General features: G+C 43.6%; 1 protein-coding gene across 1 annotated transcript in view; it reads left to right on the forward strand.

Moving 5' to 3' along the window:
• Positions 1–18,704, forward strand: part of LOC115331155 (hemicentin-2) — a 130,154-nt gene that overhangs the window by 54,299 nt on the left and 57,151 nt on the right. Inside the window, exons 3-4 of the mRNA XM_042287244.1 lie at positions 3,803–4,096; positions 5,083–5,364. Coding sequence (XP_042143178.1) covers positions 3,803–4,096; positions 5,083–5,364 — 576 coding nt within the window. The remainder of the gene's footprint in view (positions 1–3,802; positions 4,097–5,082; positions 5,365–18,704) is intronic.

Consider the following 18,704-nt stretch of genomic DNA (forward strand, 5'->3'; position numbering starts at 1 on the left):
TAAGATCTCAAAGTTGTAAAGAAAGCCAAGAAAGCTACACAAATGCGGTCTACGCAAGTGAGTTATACGACCAGGCGGACATTATGTTCAAGAGAGAATCCAATAGGCGAAAAATTAGCAAAAATTTGCTAATTACTTTCTTAATTAGACATTTTAGGGCACATGTTTATATTAAACAAATGGAGACAATCAATGATGAAGGCTAGCCCCTTCTTTTTTTTTAATCCTGGATTGAGCACGCAGTTCCAGTTATTAATTGTTAAGATTTCTTCTGGAAATCTGTCGATACCTAAAGTATCGACAGATTCATTAACAAGTGACTCTCCGACATCAAACGAGGGTTGTCCTTCCGGCGGGCATCGCGCGTTTGGTTTCGGTATCGACCGTTTTCCAGAGCAAAATTTGACAATGAATAACTTCAACTGCGCGCTCGGTCCAGAAATTTTTAAAACTGGGCAGGCCTTCAACATTGATTGCCTCCATTTCTCCAATATAAGCTAGTGCCCTAAGATTTTCAATTAAAAAATAATTAGTGAATACGTGTTAGTTAGTCAGCTATTAGTTGCACTTTCCTCTTGAACATAATGTTCGCCTGGCCATATAATTCACTTGCGCAGATCGCATTTGGGTAGCTTTCACGGCTTTTTTTTTATCTGTCTTCAAAAGAGAAACAAAAACAAAAGAACACCCTGTTCATAAGTGTCTCGCGATGATATGCGGCAGCCTAATAAAATGCTAGAGCGCATGAGTGATAAACGACAAAGTTGTAACGTGAATGTCCAAAACAAGTTCACGTCAAACCGATAACATTAGCCTCCCGAGTTAGTATTTTGCGAAGTTTCCGGCTCATTAAAGCCGATGCCCGAATGTGATTTACGTTAGGATTATAATATCTTCGTCTGTCCTTGGCGGTATTTGTGTGTAATTAGGAGTATCATTACATCTCTCTATTTCTTTTTGCAGTAAGCCATTGCGTATCGGATTTATTTGAAGACTAGATCTAATCATGTGAGCACGAAGTTTCTTTTGGCGAACCCCGCGATCCGGTGTTTCACACTGCACAACAGCGGACAAAAAAGCGCGTTTCCGCAAATCGGTGCAAGAGCAAGCATATTTTTCTGTATCGTCGTGGCCGTGTCGGTGTCAAGCGTTTATGTGAACTTCATGCGGTCAAATTTATTGACGATAATGAAAAATGAAACACGTTTACAATTCCCTGTAATGCCGAAGTAGAGCGCGGCCCTTGAGGAGGAGGAGAGAAGGGTACGGAGGAAGAGGAGGGGCATACCCTCCTATCCTTGTTGTGTTCCGTCGCCGTGCACTCCAGGCGGTCAAGGGCTCGTCAAGCTGTGTATGCAGCTTTTTCCCTTGGTCGCCGCCATCGAGTGTGATGGAAATAAAATATATTATTATTATTATTATTATTATTATTATTATCCTGCTCCCCTGCCATTTAGCGGGAAATTTTCCGTAAATTTCCCGATCTTGAGGAGGAGTAGGGGAGAGTACGGAGAATAGGGTATGCCCCTCCTCCCCCTCTCCTCCTCCCCTCCTTTCCTCCTCCTCCTCCTCCTCCTCCTTCTCTTTTGAGGTATTTCGATTTTGCGATAGACCGCGCTAAACAATCTGATTATATATATGTATATAGTATATATATATATTTTTTTAATAAACCTTTATTATACCTTGCTACTAATAAAAGGTGAAGCAAATGTATAAAAGGCTTCTTCTTGTTTCTTTTTTTTAGAAAATCAATTACGAATTTGCTAGATGTTTTAAACGTATATTCATTCCAATGCACGAAGCAAAGTTTATTTTGTGCATGATATTGAATTCGTTCTTATTAAAAAGAGCTAAATTTTCGCTTTCTAGTGATGTCAAGATCATTAAATTATATTAAATAGATCACACGTGAGATCTTGCAAACTTTGCTAATAACCATCAAAGAAACAAAGTTCGTCATTTTTTTTAAACATCATTAAAAAAAATCACTCTTTAAGCTTAGTGAAATCAATTTCGAGAGTGTCACGAAAGAGTGCTAGTGCTTTATTTTGAGAAAATAAAAAAATATTGGCCGGTCAAACATAGGTGATCCCCGACCGGTGGACGCCAGTCTTCGCCTCGGCTACTTCAATCACTCGAAAACAGTCAAGCTTTTTGTTTGCGCTGTCTTTCATTTCAAAAATGCTCCCCGATTCAAAAATAAAAAAGTCAAAATTTAATATTGACTTTAAAACTGTGCATGAGTTGAGATGAAAACATCCATATACTACTTCGTTTCATGTTAGGTCACAGTACAGTGAAAGGCTCGAAGACGCTAACACATACGCACAAACTAACAGCGATACGTCGCTGCGCGCTTTCTTTATTTGTTCGAGTTAGGTGGCAATAACACCCCCACCAAAAATTACAGACGTAGTTACTTTGCGCTTTCGGCGCTGTTTGTTTGACTCCATCGGCTTCTGCTTGCTACTAGTCTGGAATGTAAACATTTTGACAGAAATCTGTCTGGTCGGGCAGAACTATAATAATTACTATACTATACTATTACTATACTTTCTCCTAGAACTCCAGGATAGCCAATCACTGCGATATAGGAGCTTCTCGAATGAAGTGATTGCAAAAGCGCCTCGACGAAATGATGAAATAGGCGGTGAGAAACAGAAAATATAAATTGATAATGATTAGACATTTTGTAGACTTTTTTCTTTTTTTTACGTGTTCTTAGCTTTTTGAATTGCCGATCTCCCTTTGTAGATCACAATGAGAGGATTTTCGACTGCTCTGGTGGAGAATGGGCGCACGGGTATCTTCTGTGACAGGGGTTTTAAACTCATTAAAACTTGGGGGCCAAATTTCTGACTCCCGAAAGGTCAAGGGCCAACGTGAAAAGGGAGGGGGGGGGGGGGATATTTTAAGGGAAAGAAAAATAGCTGAGAGGTCCACCTGGCGGAGCAGCTTTGTCTACCAGAAATCTTAAAATATCGGCTACGTACACTATGCTGCTTCTAAACTCGCCGTTTCGCCAGTGAGATTTTTAACTTTGAATAGTTTGTGACTAATTTGGAGAAACACCTGATGGGGCAAGAAACAGTAAAATGGCGCCGCTCTGAGAACATGCTAACATTTTTCAATCGAACAAGAAGGCATACCGTCGTTGCCCTGTCGTTCGACTCACCCGAAAATTAATCAAGCTCAACGTTATTAAAAAAAAAAAATCTTTTATGCGTTTGTTTTTACTATCTTGACGACTTTGATGGGAGAATTGTAAAAATTAAGTCTCGCATTTGAGTGTTATTTTCTGGACACCTATTCATCATTTTAACTTGCGACATGCGAAGATGAGACGCTCAAGCTCATAAAATTTGACAGTTTATGAAACGTACGTAAAAGCTATGCATCCGAGGTCTTTGAGCAAGAAGCCCGCGCACGTAGCCTATCGCACAGGTGCATGACTAAAATGAGAAAAAGGTGGGAAGAAAACTGAAAACTAAACAACACTGGGAGGAAATAAAGGAATCAACAACATTAGACTTTTATGGTACAAGCCATTTGCAGTACTTGGAAATGTGAAGGAGGCCCGCAGCCGCGGAATGCCTGCGGCCGCGTGTTTGAGACCCCTGCTCTATGGTCACTCAAAGGTTGAGAACGGCAGAGGGGTCCTTCAGAGACGCCTTCCGGTTCTCATTCTCTCAGTGATTATGGCAGAGTCGAATGAACGTACCCTTTGTCGGAGTCAGTCCTTCTGCCGATCGAGGTGTACATATTTGCTTAAGGTGCGTTGGTGTTGGCGGTGTTGCAGTGACTCCGGCGCAAGTCCGCATCAAAGGGTCGAGAAGCCCGGTGTCGGCGGACGTGGAAGCTGTCGTCGAGTGCGAGACAACCGGTTCCCAGCCGGCGGCGGACGTCTCCTGGAGTTTAGAGAACGTGGCGCTCCGAGACGCTCAAGTGCTGGCCCGAGGAGCAAACGGCACGGCGAGCCTGCTTCGCTGGACACCGCGACCGGAGGACGACGGGCGTCGGCTCATCTGCCGAGCCGTGAATAACCGCTTCCCACAAGACGTCATCGAGGACGTCTGGCTCCTCGACGTTCACTGTGAGTGCAGTGTCTGCTCTTTTGATACGAGGTGGGTAGAGTAGGAAATGAATCATGACACTCGAGGACATGTAGTGAAGCGAAAACGACAACTAAAGACTCCTTCGTTATTCACCCTAAATGCTTGCCCCAGGGACAAACATTTAGTTTGTATACAACAATCATAGGGGAGTATAAGCGTTGTATACTAACTAAATTGAGATCTTCTTGCAGTCATGGAAAGGATGTGTGAAGATTACCGCAGAAGAAATTTTACATCAAGGAAAAGACGTTAGCGCCGTTAGAGCAGGTATACTGATGAAGGTGTAGAAGTAGAACTCTTTGGTGTGTATGCAGAGGAAAACAAAGCATCATGAAAGTCGCGCATTTACATTGACTGAGTGGCGGTTGCGTGCCTTTATAAGCGAATTAGAGACGTCTACAAGAAGCGATGAGACCTTTGACTGTAATCAATTGAGTATGCCATTTACAGTTATTGTTCTACCGTTTGGTTCCCTCCTATTCTTGCTTTGAACATTTGAATTATCTGCTGATGAAAACTGTCGGGGTGTTGTTTGCACCTCAGGCTCACAACTAGCTCCCCTTTGTCGTCTGCAAGGAACGAAAATCCTGGTTGGGTGGAATGTACGTGGAGTGTAAATAATCGTGCATTCTTCCCAATCGAAATATTAAGGTAAGAACGCGACATGCGAATTGATTTTTTATTTGTCTCCATTCTCCAAATAAAAAAATAAAAAAATTGTTTTAGTTCTACGTAAAAACACGCGTAGCTGGTTCGCGGCGCAGGAGTTCGGCACTGGTCCACTGGGCCAACTCTTCCACTATGTTAGACCTAGCTTCCACTGTCTTAGACCACGGCGCGCAACGAAAGATCGCGCGAAATCTCAGTTAGCTTCGGCGAGAATACGATTCTGCATTTCTTAAGCGCAGAAGAAGCGAGAATGTCACCGAGTTTCGGTGCATAACAGGCAGCATCGTGCTCGCAGACAAGCCTCGGACTGAGCTCCGGCTCGGCAGTGGTCTGGATCCCTGGGGAGTCCAGGAGGGCCACGACGTGTACTTCGAGTGCTCGGTGCAGGCCAATCCGGCCGTGCACGAAGTCTCGTGGAGTCTGGACGGGCGTCGACTCACGGGTGCCAGGCTCATCGTGAGCAACCTGTCGCTCGCCTTGCGACAGGTGACGCGCCACCAGGCCGGACAATACCGCTGTGCGGCCCACAACTCGGCGGGGCACGCGGTCAGCAACGCCGTTCCACTGCGGGTCAAACGTGAGTCACTGTCGAGTACGGCTGTCGTCGCTCTTGTGGACTTCTGATGAGTGCTAATGGATGTGCAAGGTGTAAAAATCGACCGTTTTCTCAAGTTCCGTAGAGTTAAATAAAATGAAGAAACGAATAAAAATGTATTAACACCCAAAATCTAGATACAGTGCTCGCCAAACTTATACGGAACACCCGAACTGTGGGTTTTCTCGTCGAAACACTATTCTGGACAAAGCTGAACAATGGCTTCTTGATCAACTCCAAAAAGTGTATGTTCGTTTATATAAACCTACCCTACAGGAGCACACGAGCCAAAATACATATAAACGGTTCAGCTGCGTGACCTTTCTAATTGCCCGTAAAACCGAAGCCGGCGGCGAGGAACCGGAGAACCCGTCTTTACCGCCTGCAATTATCCTGCCAGGACGACATCAGGTTTCCCGTGTAACGTGTGGTTTTCAAAAGCAACTCTTGCCGCAGCGTTTTTTTTTTTGTTTTTTTTTTTTTTTTAGTTTACGCAATGTGTATTCAACCTTGTGGCAAGCTCGACTAAGCGGATTACCCGCCACCAAGAGGTAATTACAGTTCTGCATATCCGCGGATTACCTGCGGATCATCCGTGGATGTCCGCAGTAAACTGGCGCATGCGGATAAAATTCAATCAGATTTGGCGGATTGTGGGTCGGATGCGGATATCCGCTGCTCAGCAACTATATTTTTGCTGAGGCGGCCCATAATCGTGTACGACCGCATAGTGTAGAGTACATAAGCGAGTGATAGTATAAAGTTCATTGTCCAATGATTTGCGGGAGAAAATTACTTAAAAAAAAAAGGTGCCAATTGGGGAGAAAATTGTTCTTTATGCAAATACTCGATTCTCTCCGAAGATCGCTTCAGAGCGTTCTATCTCGCCAAAAATGTTGTCCATAGAAAAAGTAAGGAGTGCAGATGCATCAATCGTCCCGGCAAAGCGTGTTCTTGTTTGGCAGAGAAAGACCGGAAAACGTTCTTCTGGTCAGTGTGTCGAACCGGAACTGAACCGAACCGAAAACCGGAACTAAACCGTTATTTTTCGCCGAACCGGAATTGAACCCAACCGAAATCTTGGCCGCCATCTTGGAACTGAACCGTAACTGAACCGGAAGAAAATATAACAGTAACCGATTCGAAGCTGTTCACGGTAATTTTCTTGCTTTCCTGTTAATATCACAAAATAATTGGTGCAAAACTCTTTATTTTCGCGACCCTGACTTTTCGCGAATTGGGCAGCGGGGTCATATTCACCACCATTCAATTTCGCGATTTCTAATAGAAATTTTTGCGCCCACTAAAGTTCGCGAATTTTACAGTTCTCAAAGTTCGCGAAAATTAGGGGCTCGCGAACATTAAAGGGCAACTCCGCTCAATGCCGAAGATTTCGGGATAATGAGTGATTTCAAATTAAAAAGCCCTAGTAAAAGACACTACGTCTTTTGTTTCGCGAAAAATGGGATATATATTTTTAAATCTTATTTTAAACACGAGCGGAAATCGAAACCGAAACTTCGGCTCCGTCCGGCAACATTGGCCTCGGGCCGCCAAGTACATGGCCGTCACGTGGTACGAGAGGTCACGTGATCCTCGGCCCAAAGACGGGCGGGATGGGGGCGGGCGGGCGTGCGGCAGGCGCGAGTGTCGTCTGCTCCGCACTCTTCGCCACGTTTTGTGTCTACGGCATTCGACGACGTCTGCACAACTGCGGCATAAGTCTGGGACTCTGCGCACGTGGTGTCCATAGTGTGGACGAAACTCCGAGAGGCAATAATCACAAACGGTGAGACGACGACGGTGGTTGTGACGCGGAACACAGCGGTAACGGCGGGACCACGGCGGGCGGTTGGTCTGCTCTCAAGAAGCGCGCTGCGCAGGCGCGTACGTCAATCACGTGGACACCGCTGAGCGCCGAGAGGCAACGTTGCTGATGTCACGCGCTACGCTCGATCGGAGAAGTAAAAACAAGCAAAAGGGGGCCATGTAGATGGCGTTTAGCTCAATGTTGGCTCCGCCAATGCCGTAGCCTTAACTGCGCTGTTGGTTGCGCCTGAATTCGCCCGCCCGAGTCAGCCGATTTCGGCAACTTGGTGAGTTGCAAAGTTTGCCGGACCGTTTAAGAAACATTTAGACAGAACTGCATCGTAATATTTGACGTGTGGTCTTCCTAGGCGATACTGAAGAGGACTGCATTGTTTTTTCAAAACCAAAAATGAAGCGGAGTTGCCCTTTAAGGGAGTTACTGTATTTGGGAATAAAGATTTGGCAGCTGTATTTCTATGTATTGATAAAATCGCCAGGATACAGTATTGCAATGTATAAAAAATTGTGGATTTTCGTGGCGCAATTTTCTATCGGCACTACACTCTAAACAATACCTGCGAGTCCACTTACCCGCAAAACACTCAAAGAGCCAGTCTCTGCGGTCTATGAAATCAGCTCAGCAAATGAGGAGGCGGAACATCTGTTTAGACCTCAAAATTTAGTCTGCGATGTGGCATTACGCAACGCAAGCATGGCGCTTTGCATTGCGTAATGCCACAGCGCGGATTTAATTTTTAGGTCTAAAGGAATGTTCCGCCTCCTCATTCGCTGAGCTGATTTCATACATCGCAGAGATTGGCTCTTTCAGTGTTTTGCGGGTAAGTGGACGTGCAGGCAGTTTTTAGAGTGTATGATTAACTATGTGTCACGGGGTCACGTGACGTCATGGTGGCAAGACATGCTGTCAAGTAATGTCACGACACATGACCATGTGACATCACGTGACTCGTTCCATCAAGTCGATTTAAATTGAGAACATCACTAGATTTATTAACGTTGTTGACCACCGGAACGTAACATGAAATCACGACTTCGCACCGAGAGTCACGTGACAACGTGACGTGCGCGATTTTCATGACCCCGAGTTGAATGTTCGGGTTCATGACAATTCAGCATCGCCAAAAATTTGGGCTCGTGTTCAGTTAAAGATCATAATAGCCCAACTCTAACAATACTTGAAGCTCAGCCCATGCTCTATGCTTTGCCAACCGCAGCACATAACTATGATGAACACTGACGGTAGATAATTAGCGTCAGATTACGTGGCCGCTTGTCCTAATTGCGAGTTGAGGAAGCTGTTACTTTTCTTTATTTTTTTTTGTGTCTGCCATTACGCGGAGGGAAAATTTAATCGATGTTTTTGAGGGTTATCAATTTCAGGGATTACGTATCTAAGCGGTATTTACTGAAAGTACAAGATATGTTGCACGACCCAGTTTACATGTATACGCATCATTGAGGCACCCCAACATATTTTCGTTGTTGCTGAACTGCCTCAGAAAGATGTCCCCGAGAACAGAAGTGGTAAAAAGACTAAATGTGCCTTTTTAATCCGACGTCCCATAGAACTACAAGTGTCTGTGGAAGGGATACCTGAAAAGAAAGATCCTAGTGGCCTCCGAGGGACAGTCGAACGTTGGCAGCCGCTCTAAGTCTCACAGGAGTGGCATTCCCAAGTGTTAAAACTTCGCAGTTGGGTGCAAAATAAAAGTAATGGAGGATTACAGTTGACAAGTGACACAAATATAAATGTCGAATTAACACACCCAAACGGAAAGGCAGCCCCAGGGGGGGGGGGGGGGGGGGGGGGGGGGTTAAGTTTTGAAAACACCATACTGTATTGCAGAGGTTCTGCCCCTGATCTTCGGCTCAAACCACAAAGCGTGGCCCCGGAAACTACTTTGTTTGCAAACACACTCTTGTCAGAAAGCGCTCGCGCCATTCCTCACGACGATGCACCAGGAATAATGTGTGCCTCACAAATACATGGCTTGCACTAAGCGCGAACCTTCTGCAGCGTGCATTTTGCACCACCGGATTTGATTTTCTGAGCAAGAACAAATCGCAATGACCGCCAGCGTATAGAGCGATAACGTCATGTGCAAATCATGCATGTTAGACAGTTCAGCTTTCTGGTGAAACGCGATGTTCCTAACATCAGCAAAAGTACATGTCCAAACTGTATAGCTGTGCAGTATATAGCAACCTCGCGATGATATACGGCAGGCAGCCTAATTAAATGTCAGAACGCGTGACTGGTAAAGCACAGAGTTGTGAAGGGAGGACCCAAAGTAAGTGCACGTAAAACAGAATATAACATTAGAGTCCCGAGGCAGTATTTCGCGAAGTTTCGAGCTGATGCAAGCTGATGAACAAATGTGATTTATATTAGGATTCTAAAAATCTTCGTCTGTCCTTCGGGCTATTTATGTATAATTATTATTATCACTGCATGGCAATGCATTTCTTTTTTACAGTAAGAGATTATTTAGACAAATACCATTAATTATCTCTTTCTTTCTGCACATTTCGTGTATTCGCCTTCCGATCTATCATGTCAGCACAAAGACCTTTTTGGCATACCCTGGAACCCGGTATTTCACACTGCCAAACAGCGAAAAAAAAAGTTTCCGCAAATTGAACTACTGGCGTATTTTTCGAGTATCAAGCGGTCTCAAGCGGTTATGTGATCTTCATAAAGTCAAATTTATTAATGAAAAAAATTGTATTTAATTACTGACTGAATATTTGACAAAATAAATAAAGAGCCGATCACTTTAAAGATATACATCATAAGTAAATGCACCCTCAAATTATCTTAAACATGCTCTGCAAATCTTTTCCGGCGTTTTTATCCTCGATAGGCATGTTACGAGTGATTTTGGAGAGCCTTAACCAAATTTTTTATTTTAAAGCTAATTTATATCACTATGTATTGCTCACACGTATATAACTCCTAAAACATATGGAAGTCTGTTATTGCCTCTTTTGTGAGAGATCGGTGGCCGAGTGGGCTAGCGCACATCAGCTCGACCCATTTGGAGCGAAAACTCGCGCTGGGGGGGGGTGCAGAACCCAGGAATCCTGGGTTCAATCCCCCCCCCCCCCCCCCCCCCCCCCCCCCTGCCTGTTTCGACCTGGATGAGCATCGTACTGGCGTGCAGGCGTGTATCACTACTGCGTGGTGCACGTTAAAGACCTCAAGCTAGCGGTTGTACTGCACTGGCTAAATTTCTCATTTACACCTGGGACATGAGACACCCATTGGGGATGAGTAACTTCCGGCTGTATAAGCATACGCACCACAGAATTTTACTTTCGTGTAGTGAACATAACCTTTATGTGTCTGTAGGCTGAACAAAAACGAATGACACAGGAGTGTGAGACGGAACTATGACGATTACGCACGTAAACCTTCAGAAAATGATGAATTAAGTAGCCCCATGTAGAGTAGAGCATAGAATACTACTTCGTTTTATTTAACAAACAAATCATCAAGTATCAAGGTTGGTGCTTATTTCCAAATTGAATTAACCTGCACCTTGTCAAAAACAAACCTCAACATCAAGGCTATACCAGTTTATCCTATATAAGAAAATGTTCACTTGAGTTAGCGCAATTTAAGGCCAGATTCGACCTGAGTACGAATAGATTAGAGTGAACAATTTTGATCACTCCTTTCTGCGTGATTCGTCGCCTGGATCACGGTGCTAAGTGTAAACAATATTTGGTTAGAAAGACAAGCACTGTGATTGCCGCTCAGTGTTTCTATAAAAGGTAAACTGTAAGGGCTTGTCCTTAAACTTTGGTGAAACTTTGAAACATTTTATTGTTTTAGCTTAGTTGTGTCGTCAAATATATATATATATATATATATATATATATTATAAAACGTATTTCGTAAACCATAGTTCATGATATATATATATATATATATATATATATATATATATATATATATATATATATATATATATATAAATATACTTGAGTTACCGCAATTTTAGGCCAGATTTATATATATATATATATATAACTGAGAAGAAAAAACCCTTAGTGAAAACAGCAACAACGGACGATTTATTCTTCGACGTTTCGGCCGAAGTCCGGCCTTCGTTAGGAAGAACTCCAAACCGAACCGATAAAAATTTCGGTTCGACACTCTGCTTCAGGCAAAGAAAACCTAAAATGTACAAGCCATAAGAAAGTAGAAGCCTCCTTCCCTCCTTGATTTCCTGATTTCATTATGTAAAATGAATATGCAGATTGCGGGTCGGTTATGGTTCCGAATTTTGCGGATGCGGTTCGGATGTGGAAAGTATGCGGACGCGGATCGGGTGCGGATATAACAATTTAAGAACATTGTGAACGCAGTTCGGACGCGGATACAAAGTCTGCGGAGGCGGATCGGGTGCGGATGATTAAACTGTTACCCGCGCAGGGCACGTAATGAAGTTTTCGTTTGTTTCGTTAAAGGGAAAATGAAAAGCTCTTACCGATTTTACTAAATACTACGTAGACGTGATCACTGATGCTCATAATTTATCAAACACGCGTTTGTTTTTATCTCTAGACGCACATAGATCTAATGAAAACACGGGAGGTGTTCTTTCGTCCGCAACCAATGTTCATCCTGCCCACGTGCCTGGGTTGACAATCAGTTCCGGACGGGCTCTATTTGTTACCGCCAAGCAGATCCAAGCTGATCACGTTGAAATACGCAAGAGCTACTACGTATAAACAAAAACTGTACGTGCATGGAGCCTGTACCAGGCGCTATACGCATGGTCCTTAGTTAACCGCAGTAAAAAGAACCATTTCGTGGTCCATTTAGCGCTGGACGCGTCTTGATGTATATTTAAAGTATATCACGCGTTCCTTTGCTTTCCATCATCGTCTAGATTCTAGACCACTTGGAACTCAGGTGTTGCATACTTTCATTGATATGCAAAGTACAATCACCTGCCTTTTAAAATGTAGGGAGCGTGATACACAGTTCTCATAAACACGTGATCACTGCTTTTCTTATTTTTGTTTCTCGCAGCTATGGGAGAAAAAACACTCCGCAAGGAGCCCTAATTATCACTAATATGCAATCAAGTTACACCTTAGATAACAATGTTCCCGCGGGTTGTTTTATCAATATAGTGGAGCGCTTCTCGTTGATTAAACGAAGTGCAACGAAGTGCAACGAAGTGCAACGAAAATGTTCGAGTTCAAAGCGCAAAATCGTTAAAGTTTTAGTAGAAGTTTAAATTGAGTAAATCAGATTGCGCAACTTACAGCCGAATATAACGGTATTGATCCATTCATCTATGCAATGTCCGGGTCCAGTTCAAGCGAGAGCCTACGATTTTTGAGCTGTCTATCTCTAAAAAGTATGATATCGAGCAACGAGCCAAAGAAGGCGATATCCGCATGGCAGCTCGCGCAGTATAATGCGCCTTTTTCTGTTTTGAATAATCTCCCGGATTTGATGAGAGCCGTCTGCCCCGCCTTTGAAATGGCGAAGGGCATAACACGCGGGAAGACAAGGTGCTCCAGCATAAATACCAACGTGTTTGGGGAGGCGCCCCGTGAAAAGCTGGAAGCGGCTTTGTGCGCCAAAAGCCGTTCTCTTTGATTATAGACGAGTCGACGGACGATGGAAGTAGGAAGCCGACTGGCCTCGCGTTTTTGATGACAACCTGAACGTGAAGGGTGAATTTTTTGCTCTGCTTCCGTCACGGATGCGTCAGCTGCAAGCCTTCACGAAGTCGTCGTTGACGAGCAGGCCGGCCTATACCATATCAAAGGAATATGATCGGATTTGCAGCAGACGGTGCGAACAACATGATGGGTGCAAACAACTCGGTTTCGACAAGGTGACGTACATACCAGGCCTGTTTGTCATCAGTGCCTGTGTCATTCATTCAATCAGTCTGTCTTTCCATGGGCTTCAAACTTCTGCACAACATTACTCCGGTTCCTGTAAGACACAGTCAGGGATATCTATAACTACTTTCAAAGAGGTTACGAGAAAATGGCAGAGCTCAAAGAGTTTCAAACCTGGTCACGTGAAGCCCCAAAAGCGTGGGCTGTCGTCGTTGGCTGTTATGAGGCGCCTCCTGTAGGAGATGTCTTCAACTAAGGGCGGCTGTGGAACGGATGAACAAACAGCTATCGACTTACTGCTTCTTTTTTTTTTTTTTAAGTCCTCAAAGACAAATACAAACTGAGAAGTTAAAGCTGCACGTGCTCTACACGAAGATCGAGACATGCTACCTGTTGCTACTATATTTCAACATAAATTCCGAGTACCTGGGAAAAGGCCGGCATCGCCTCAGTACAGTACCGGGCGAGCCCAATAATTTAATGTATTTTAAGGACCTTTACCAAGAAGGCCAAAGTCTCGGTGGCCCTGATGACAACAAGCTGTGTCCAAAAGAAATCTAACTGGGCCTGTCGAACTCGGTGTCTCAACTTCCTTCTAGAAAGCGCTCACCAGATCTACGCAAATGTTTTCAGAAGTGCGACGCGATAACTGAGCGACTAAGCGGCAAAGAACGTGAGCGCAGCAAACAAGTCGCTTCATTGGGCCCTCTCGCTGACAAATTCACTCTAAGAAATAGGGGGTGTATAGGGGTAATCCCCTTGTCCCATATGCAACACCCCGAAACAGCAATTCGACGTTCAGTCCACAGACGTCGAATCAACGATACCAACTTTCAAGAGCGGCTTCAAAGTCTAATGGACGGATTAAAGGCTATCAGTAGGACAATCAAGGTTTTTTTGGCCCTGCTGCAAAACCTCAGTGTTTATGTTTTTCTAGTCTTTGATACGAACATTGGCTATTTAGTATGTTATATCTAGGGTTCCGCGTTTTCGGTTTCTATTTTTTCAAAATTCGGCGTACTTTTTTCGGTGTTTATTTTAAAATTCAATTTTCGGTTTTTTTCGGCGTATATTTATGCCCTCAAAATTTTATCGGCGTTTTTCAGTGAATATACAATAAACACCAACGGTCACCGGATCAGATGATTCTTGTAGCTCTGATATTTTTGATCATTCAAAGAATAACGGCACAGATACATTGAAAAAGAAATGGACACTTTATTTGGCGAATGTGTGCAACTGTAAAAGAAACAAGAAGAAAACAGAAGTACAGACAAGTAAGATATAAAGCCTATTTCCAAAAAAAAAAATGGAACTTTACCGTCTGTACGTCAGGATTACGTGATCTTATTATAGTACACACACATGTACATTCCCAAGTTCTCCTCGTTGATCCGCACTCTTTCTTCCCTGTTAATATAACCCTGAGCTTCGAGAATGCCCTCACAACGCTAACACTGGACACTGGCAGGCTGAGGATATGAAGAGCTGCCTGAGCCAAAATTGGCCCATCAACCAATTGTGACCACCAAAAGAGACACGGTGCGACGTATTGAAGCACAACATAACATGCAGAGCTTGAATCAAGTCAGTCTTCTTTACAACGAGTTAAAAAACACGCTTGTATATGGGGAGTCAGGGGGCATTTCAGACTTCACGTTCGGATCGATGATGCGGCACATTCAAACCAAAACGTCGTGATGGCATCCGTGTATCCCATAAATTCGGGCACATTTCGATAGACACTGTCGCTCCATTTTTTCGCCACAGCTCTGCGGTACGACTGGAAGGTCAAAGTGAGCTTTTCCGGTTAAAACTGAATTTTAGAAAATGAATGCGACGTATTTTTATCGGTTTCAATCGAAAATGCCGAGCCTAAAAACTTACCTTTTTCGGTTAAAACCGAATTTCCGAAAATGGATTCGGCGTACTTTTATCGGTTTTTATCGGTTTAAACCGAAAACGCCGAACCCTAGTTATATCCAACAGCTATCAAGCCGCTCGCAAAAGTTGGTATCGCCAACTCGACGTCAGTGGACTGAACGTCCAAATGTAGTTTTGGGGTGTTACATATGGGACAAGGGGTGTGCCCCTCTACACCCTATTTCTAAGAGCGTTCCTGAACTTGGTCGGCGAGGTCGAGATCAATGATCTAGACAGGGAGGGGCGACCGCTTGGCAACAGTGATATGCGACGAAGAATGGACAAAACACCAGAAGAGATCTTTCTTGGAAGCTTCGCTGCCTTCCCCATTCGAGCGAAACAGTCGAGATAATTTACTCCGCTCCGTAATCAACAATGCGTATATACAGGCTGTCGCCGAAAAAAATTTACAGAATTTTTTTTTTATCCCAAAAATAAACTACGCATCGCCGAACGCTCCTTCTCCGCCCAAAGGTAGCGCTAAACATCTAAACCACACTCTAAAAAAAAAAAGGGTGTCGTTTAGCACTTGTTGTCCCATACAGACTTTTACGTAACGCGTTACAAGTAATGAATTAGTTGTAATCGATTACTGTAATTTTGTAACGCTTCAATTACTTCCGCAGTTTACCGATTTTGTGTTTTTCGATGATGCTCAGCAATTTTCTAATTAAAACCATGCCCTTGAACACAATATTAAAAAAGGTTAATTACGCAAAAATGATTAACAACTAAAGTACCCTGAATTTTAATAATTTTCCTCGATGAGCCCCTGGCCCAGGACCAAGACGACAGAAGCCTTTTTTTGTTGCGACGCGTAGTTTTCGCAATATTGATTTTGTTCACTTTTCGTGAAACAACCGGTATAAATATATAGACAATGTTTTTCCTTTTTTTTTTAAGCTTTACAGATTTGTTTTAAAAAAGCCGTGACAGTTACACTTATGCGGTTTGTGCAGGTGAGTTATACGGCCAGACGGACATTATCTGGGTGGATAATGTTTGCGATAAGTCGGCTAATTAATTAAAATTCCTTAATTAACTTTTTAATGAGTGAAAATAGACATAGGGTTCCAATTAGAAACTTAGAGAGCGTCATCTAAAACCACGAGATCAGCTCTTTTTAGAACGACTTCAGGCTCCGGGAAGCTCGGGGGTGCACCAAAGTCACCACTCGTGAAGCAGGCGCAAAGTTGACAGTGGCGGAACGCGGTGATAAATCTAATCATCCGCCTTTTTGCCACTGCCAGCTTTCCTCCTGCTTCACGAGTAGTAAATTTGGTGCGCCCCCGAGTTTCCCACGAGCTTCAAGTCTTTCTAAAAAGAGTTCATTTAGTGGTTTTTTTTTTATGGCGCTCAGTAAGTTTCTAATTAAAACCATATGTCTATTTCCCCTACTTAAAAAGTTAATTAAGGAATTTCATTTAATTAGCCGACTTATCGCAAAGATTAGCCACCCACATAATGTCCATGTTGAACATAATGCCCGTGCATGTTGAACATAATGTGTGCGTGCGTGCGTGCGCGTGTGTGTCACGCGCACGCACGCACGCACACACGCGCGCACACACACACACACACACACACACACACACACACACACACACACACACACACACACACACACACACACACACACACACACACACACACACACACATGGTATTCGGACCACTTCTGGACGCATGACATGACAGGGAACCGAGAACACTTCCGGTTCGGGTTTTGTTTGCATGCTTTTAAAGGGAAACTGACACAACATCCCCCCCCCCCTAATTTTTTTTCTTCAGGCGATTTTGTTGTGTGTGTGTGTGTCAGAAGAATACCTAATCAATATTTTTCTTCAACGTCACGTATTTTTTTTTAATAAAGTAAAGAAAAACGCAACTGTTCGAAACTGAAACTGGACTGGCGAGGAAGAAGAAATATAGAGGAGGAGAGTGTGGCCGGAAGTCACGTGCCTGTGAAACTTCTTTTTCTCTTTTCCATTAAACGTATTTGCAGCTTTTTAGAAGCCCCAAAACAGGGTATCATATTTTTCTTCTATTTTTAATATTGAGTGTGTGCCTTCGAAGACCCACTACTTTGATTATCTTTGGTGGCTGTGTCTAAACCATAGAAAACGGCACGTGACCACGGAAAATAAAATGAGCGCGAAACAAACTGGCCAGTTCTCGATCAGCAGTTTTCGGGCGGAAAGAAAACAAATTTCGAGCAGCAAATTGTGTTCTGGGAAGTTGGGCAATCATGTCATCTACAAATGAAAAACCTTGGCGAGCATAAATACCCTATGTGTCGTGTGTTCCGCAATTAGATCGGTATTTTGTTGCGTTTTCCCCTTCCATTGGCTTCTTCAAGTGCTGTGTTGCCTTGCACTTAACTGGGCAACTTAGCTATGGCAGATCTCCGCGAAATAAAAGATGCAGCGAACCGCGGCCGTCGAGCACGAAGTCCCTGTCACGCAAGCGTCGATTACACGCTCAACACTAGGATCGCTTAATTTTGAAATCAAAGGTGTACACATCCGACCCTTCCGGACAGCGATATACTTGATCGAACAAATCACACTGGAATTCTTATTCAAATAAGAATTAATTAATATACAGCCACATATAACTTCGTTTTTTTTGTTTTTTTTTTTAGCCTGAACGCAGGTTTTCATAGCATAGACCTACTTGGTACTGCATAAAATATTTAATACATAAAACAGGTTTTTATCTTTCTTTTTTTTTTCAATCTTAGAGCAGAATTATTTGCTGACGTTACTTTTCCTGCGCATGCGAGCTCGTGAACAGAGGGAGATGCGAGTCCTGAACGTTACAGGTGATTACAGTCCTTATACAAGTTGTACAAAAATGAAAAATAGTTTAGGTTGGGATTCACTCAAAGAGCGAAGAAAGTGTTTGAGATTGAAATACTTTCACATCATATATTACGAACGGACGGGTATTGAAAGAAGTCTTTACATTTTTGAACCACACTATGCATCTGCAAGACGGGATCATTCTAAAAAGGCCGAGGAATTTCGTTACAATACTGACGGTTTTTCATTTTCATTTTTTGTTCAAACCATTCGAGAGTGGAATACACGTAGAGAAGAAGTTGTATCACTCCGTGCGGGAACTATAGGGGGCGCTTTGAAAAACGCGTGCAGCGCCGCTAGCGGAGGAGCTGGCGCTCGACTGTGAGGCGCGTTCAGCAGAGTGCGGCGCCCTTTCACATGCCAAGCTGTGGCGGCGGAAGCGCGCACGGACGAAACTTTTGCTTTTTGAGACCATACGTTGAGGGTGACGTTGCATGAGTGCTGGGGCAGAAGGGCATTTAGCTGTTCTCCACTTGTATATTCAGTTTGAGTCGTTATTAGGGGTAATTTCTCTAGTTTCGGCCGAAAAAGGAGTTGCAGCAATTTTCCGAAAAGCAAGACGGCCGCCACCATAATTTCTCTGAGTGGGAAATTTATTTCGCTCATCGCTGTAAACGTAGGACTGCTGGAACGATGATATTTGGAGGTGAGTGAAATGTTCACTAAGTTTGTGTACGAAGTGTGCCAAATTTCAATAAGACAGGAGGTGTGAAAGCTATGTTTCTGACGAATAAAGAAATGGAGCTGTACGGGATATCCAATATTGGACCCAAAATGTTGTGTTATAGCGGGCTGTGCAAAGTGCATATTTGGGCACACAGGTGCTTGAACT

This window comes from Ixodes scapularis, unplaced genomic scaffold (genome assembly GCF_016920785.2).
Source record: "Ixodes scapularis isolate PalLabHiFi unplaced genomic scaffold, ASM1692078v2 PGA_scaffold9__187_contigs__length_104089568, whole genome shotgun sequence".
Taxonomy (NCBI): Eukaryota; Metazoa; Arthropoda; class Arachnida; order Ixodida; family Ixodidae; genus Ixodes; species Ixodes scapularis.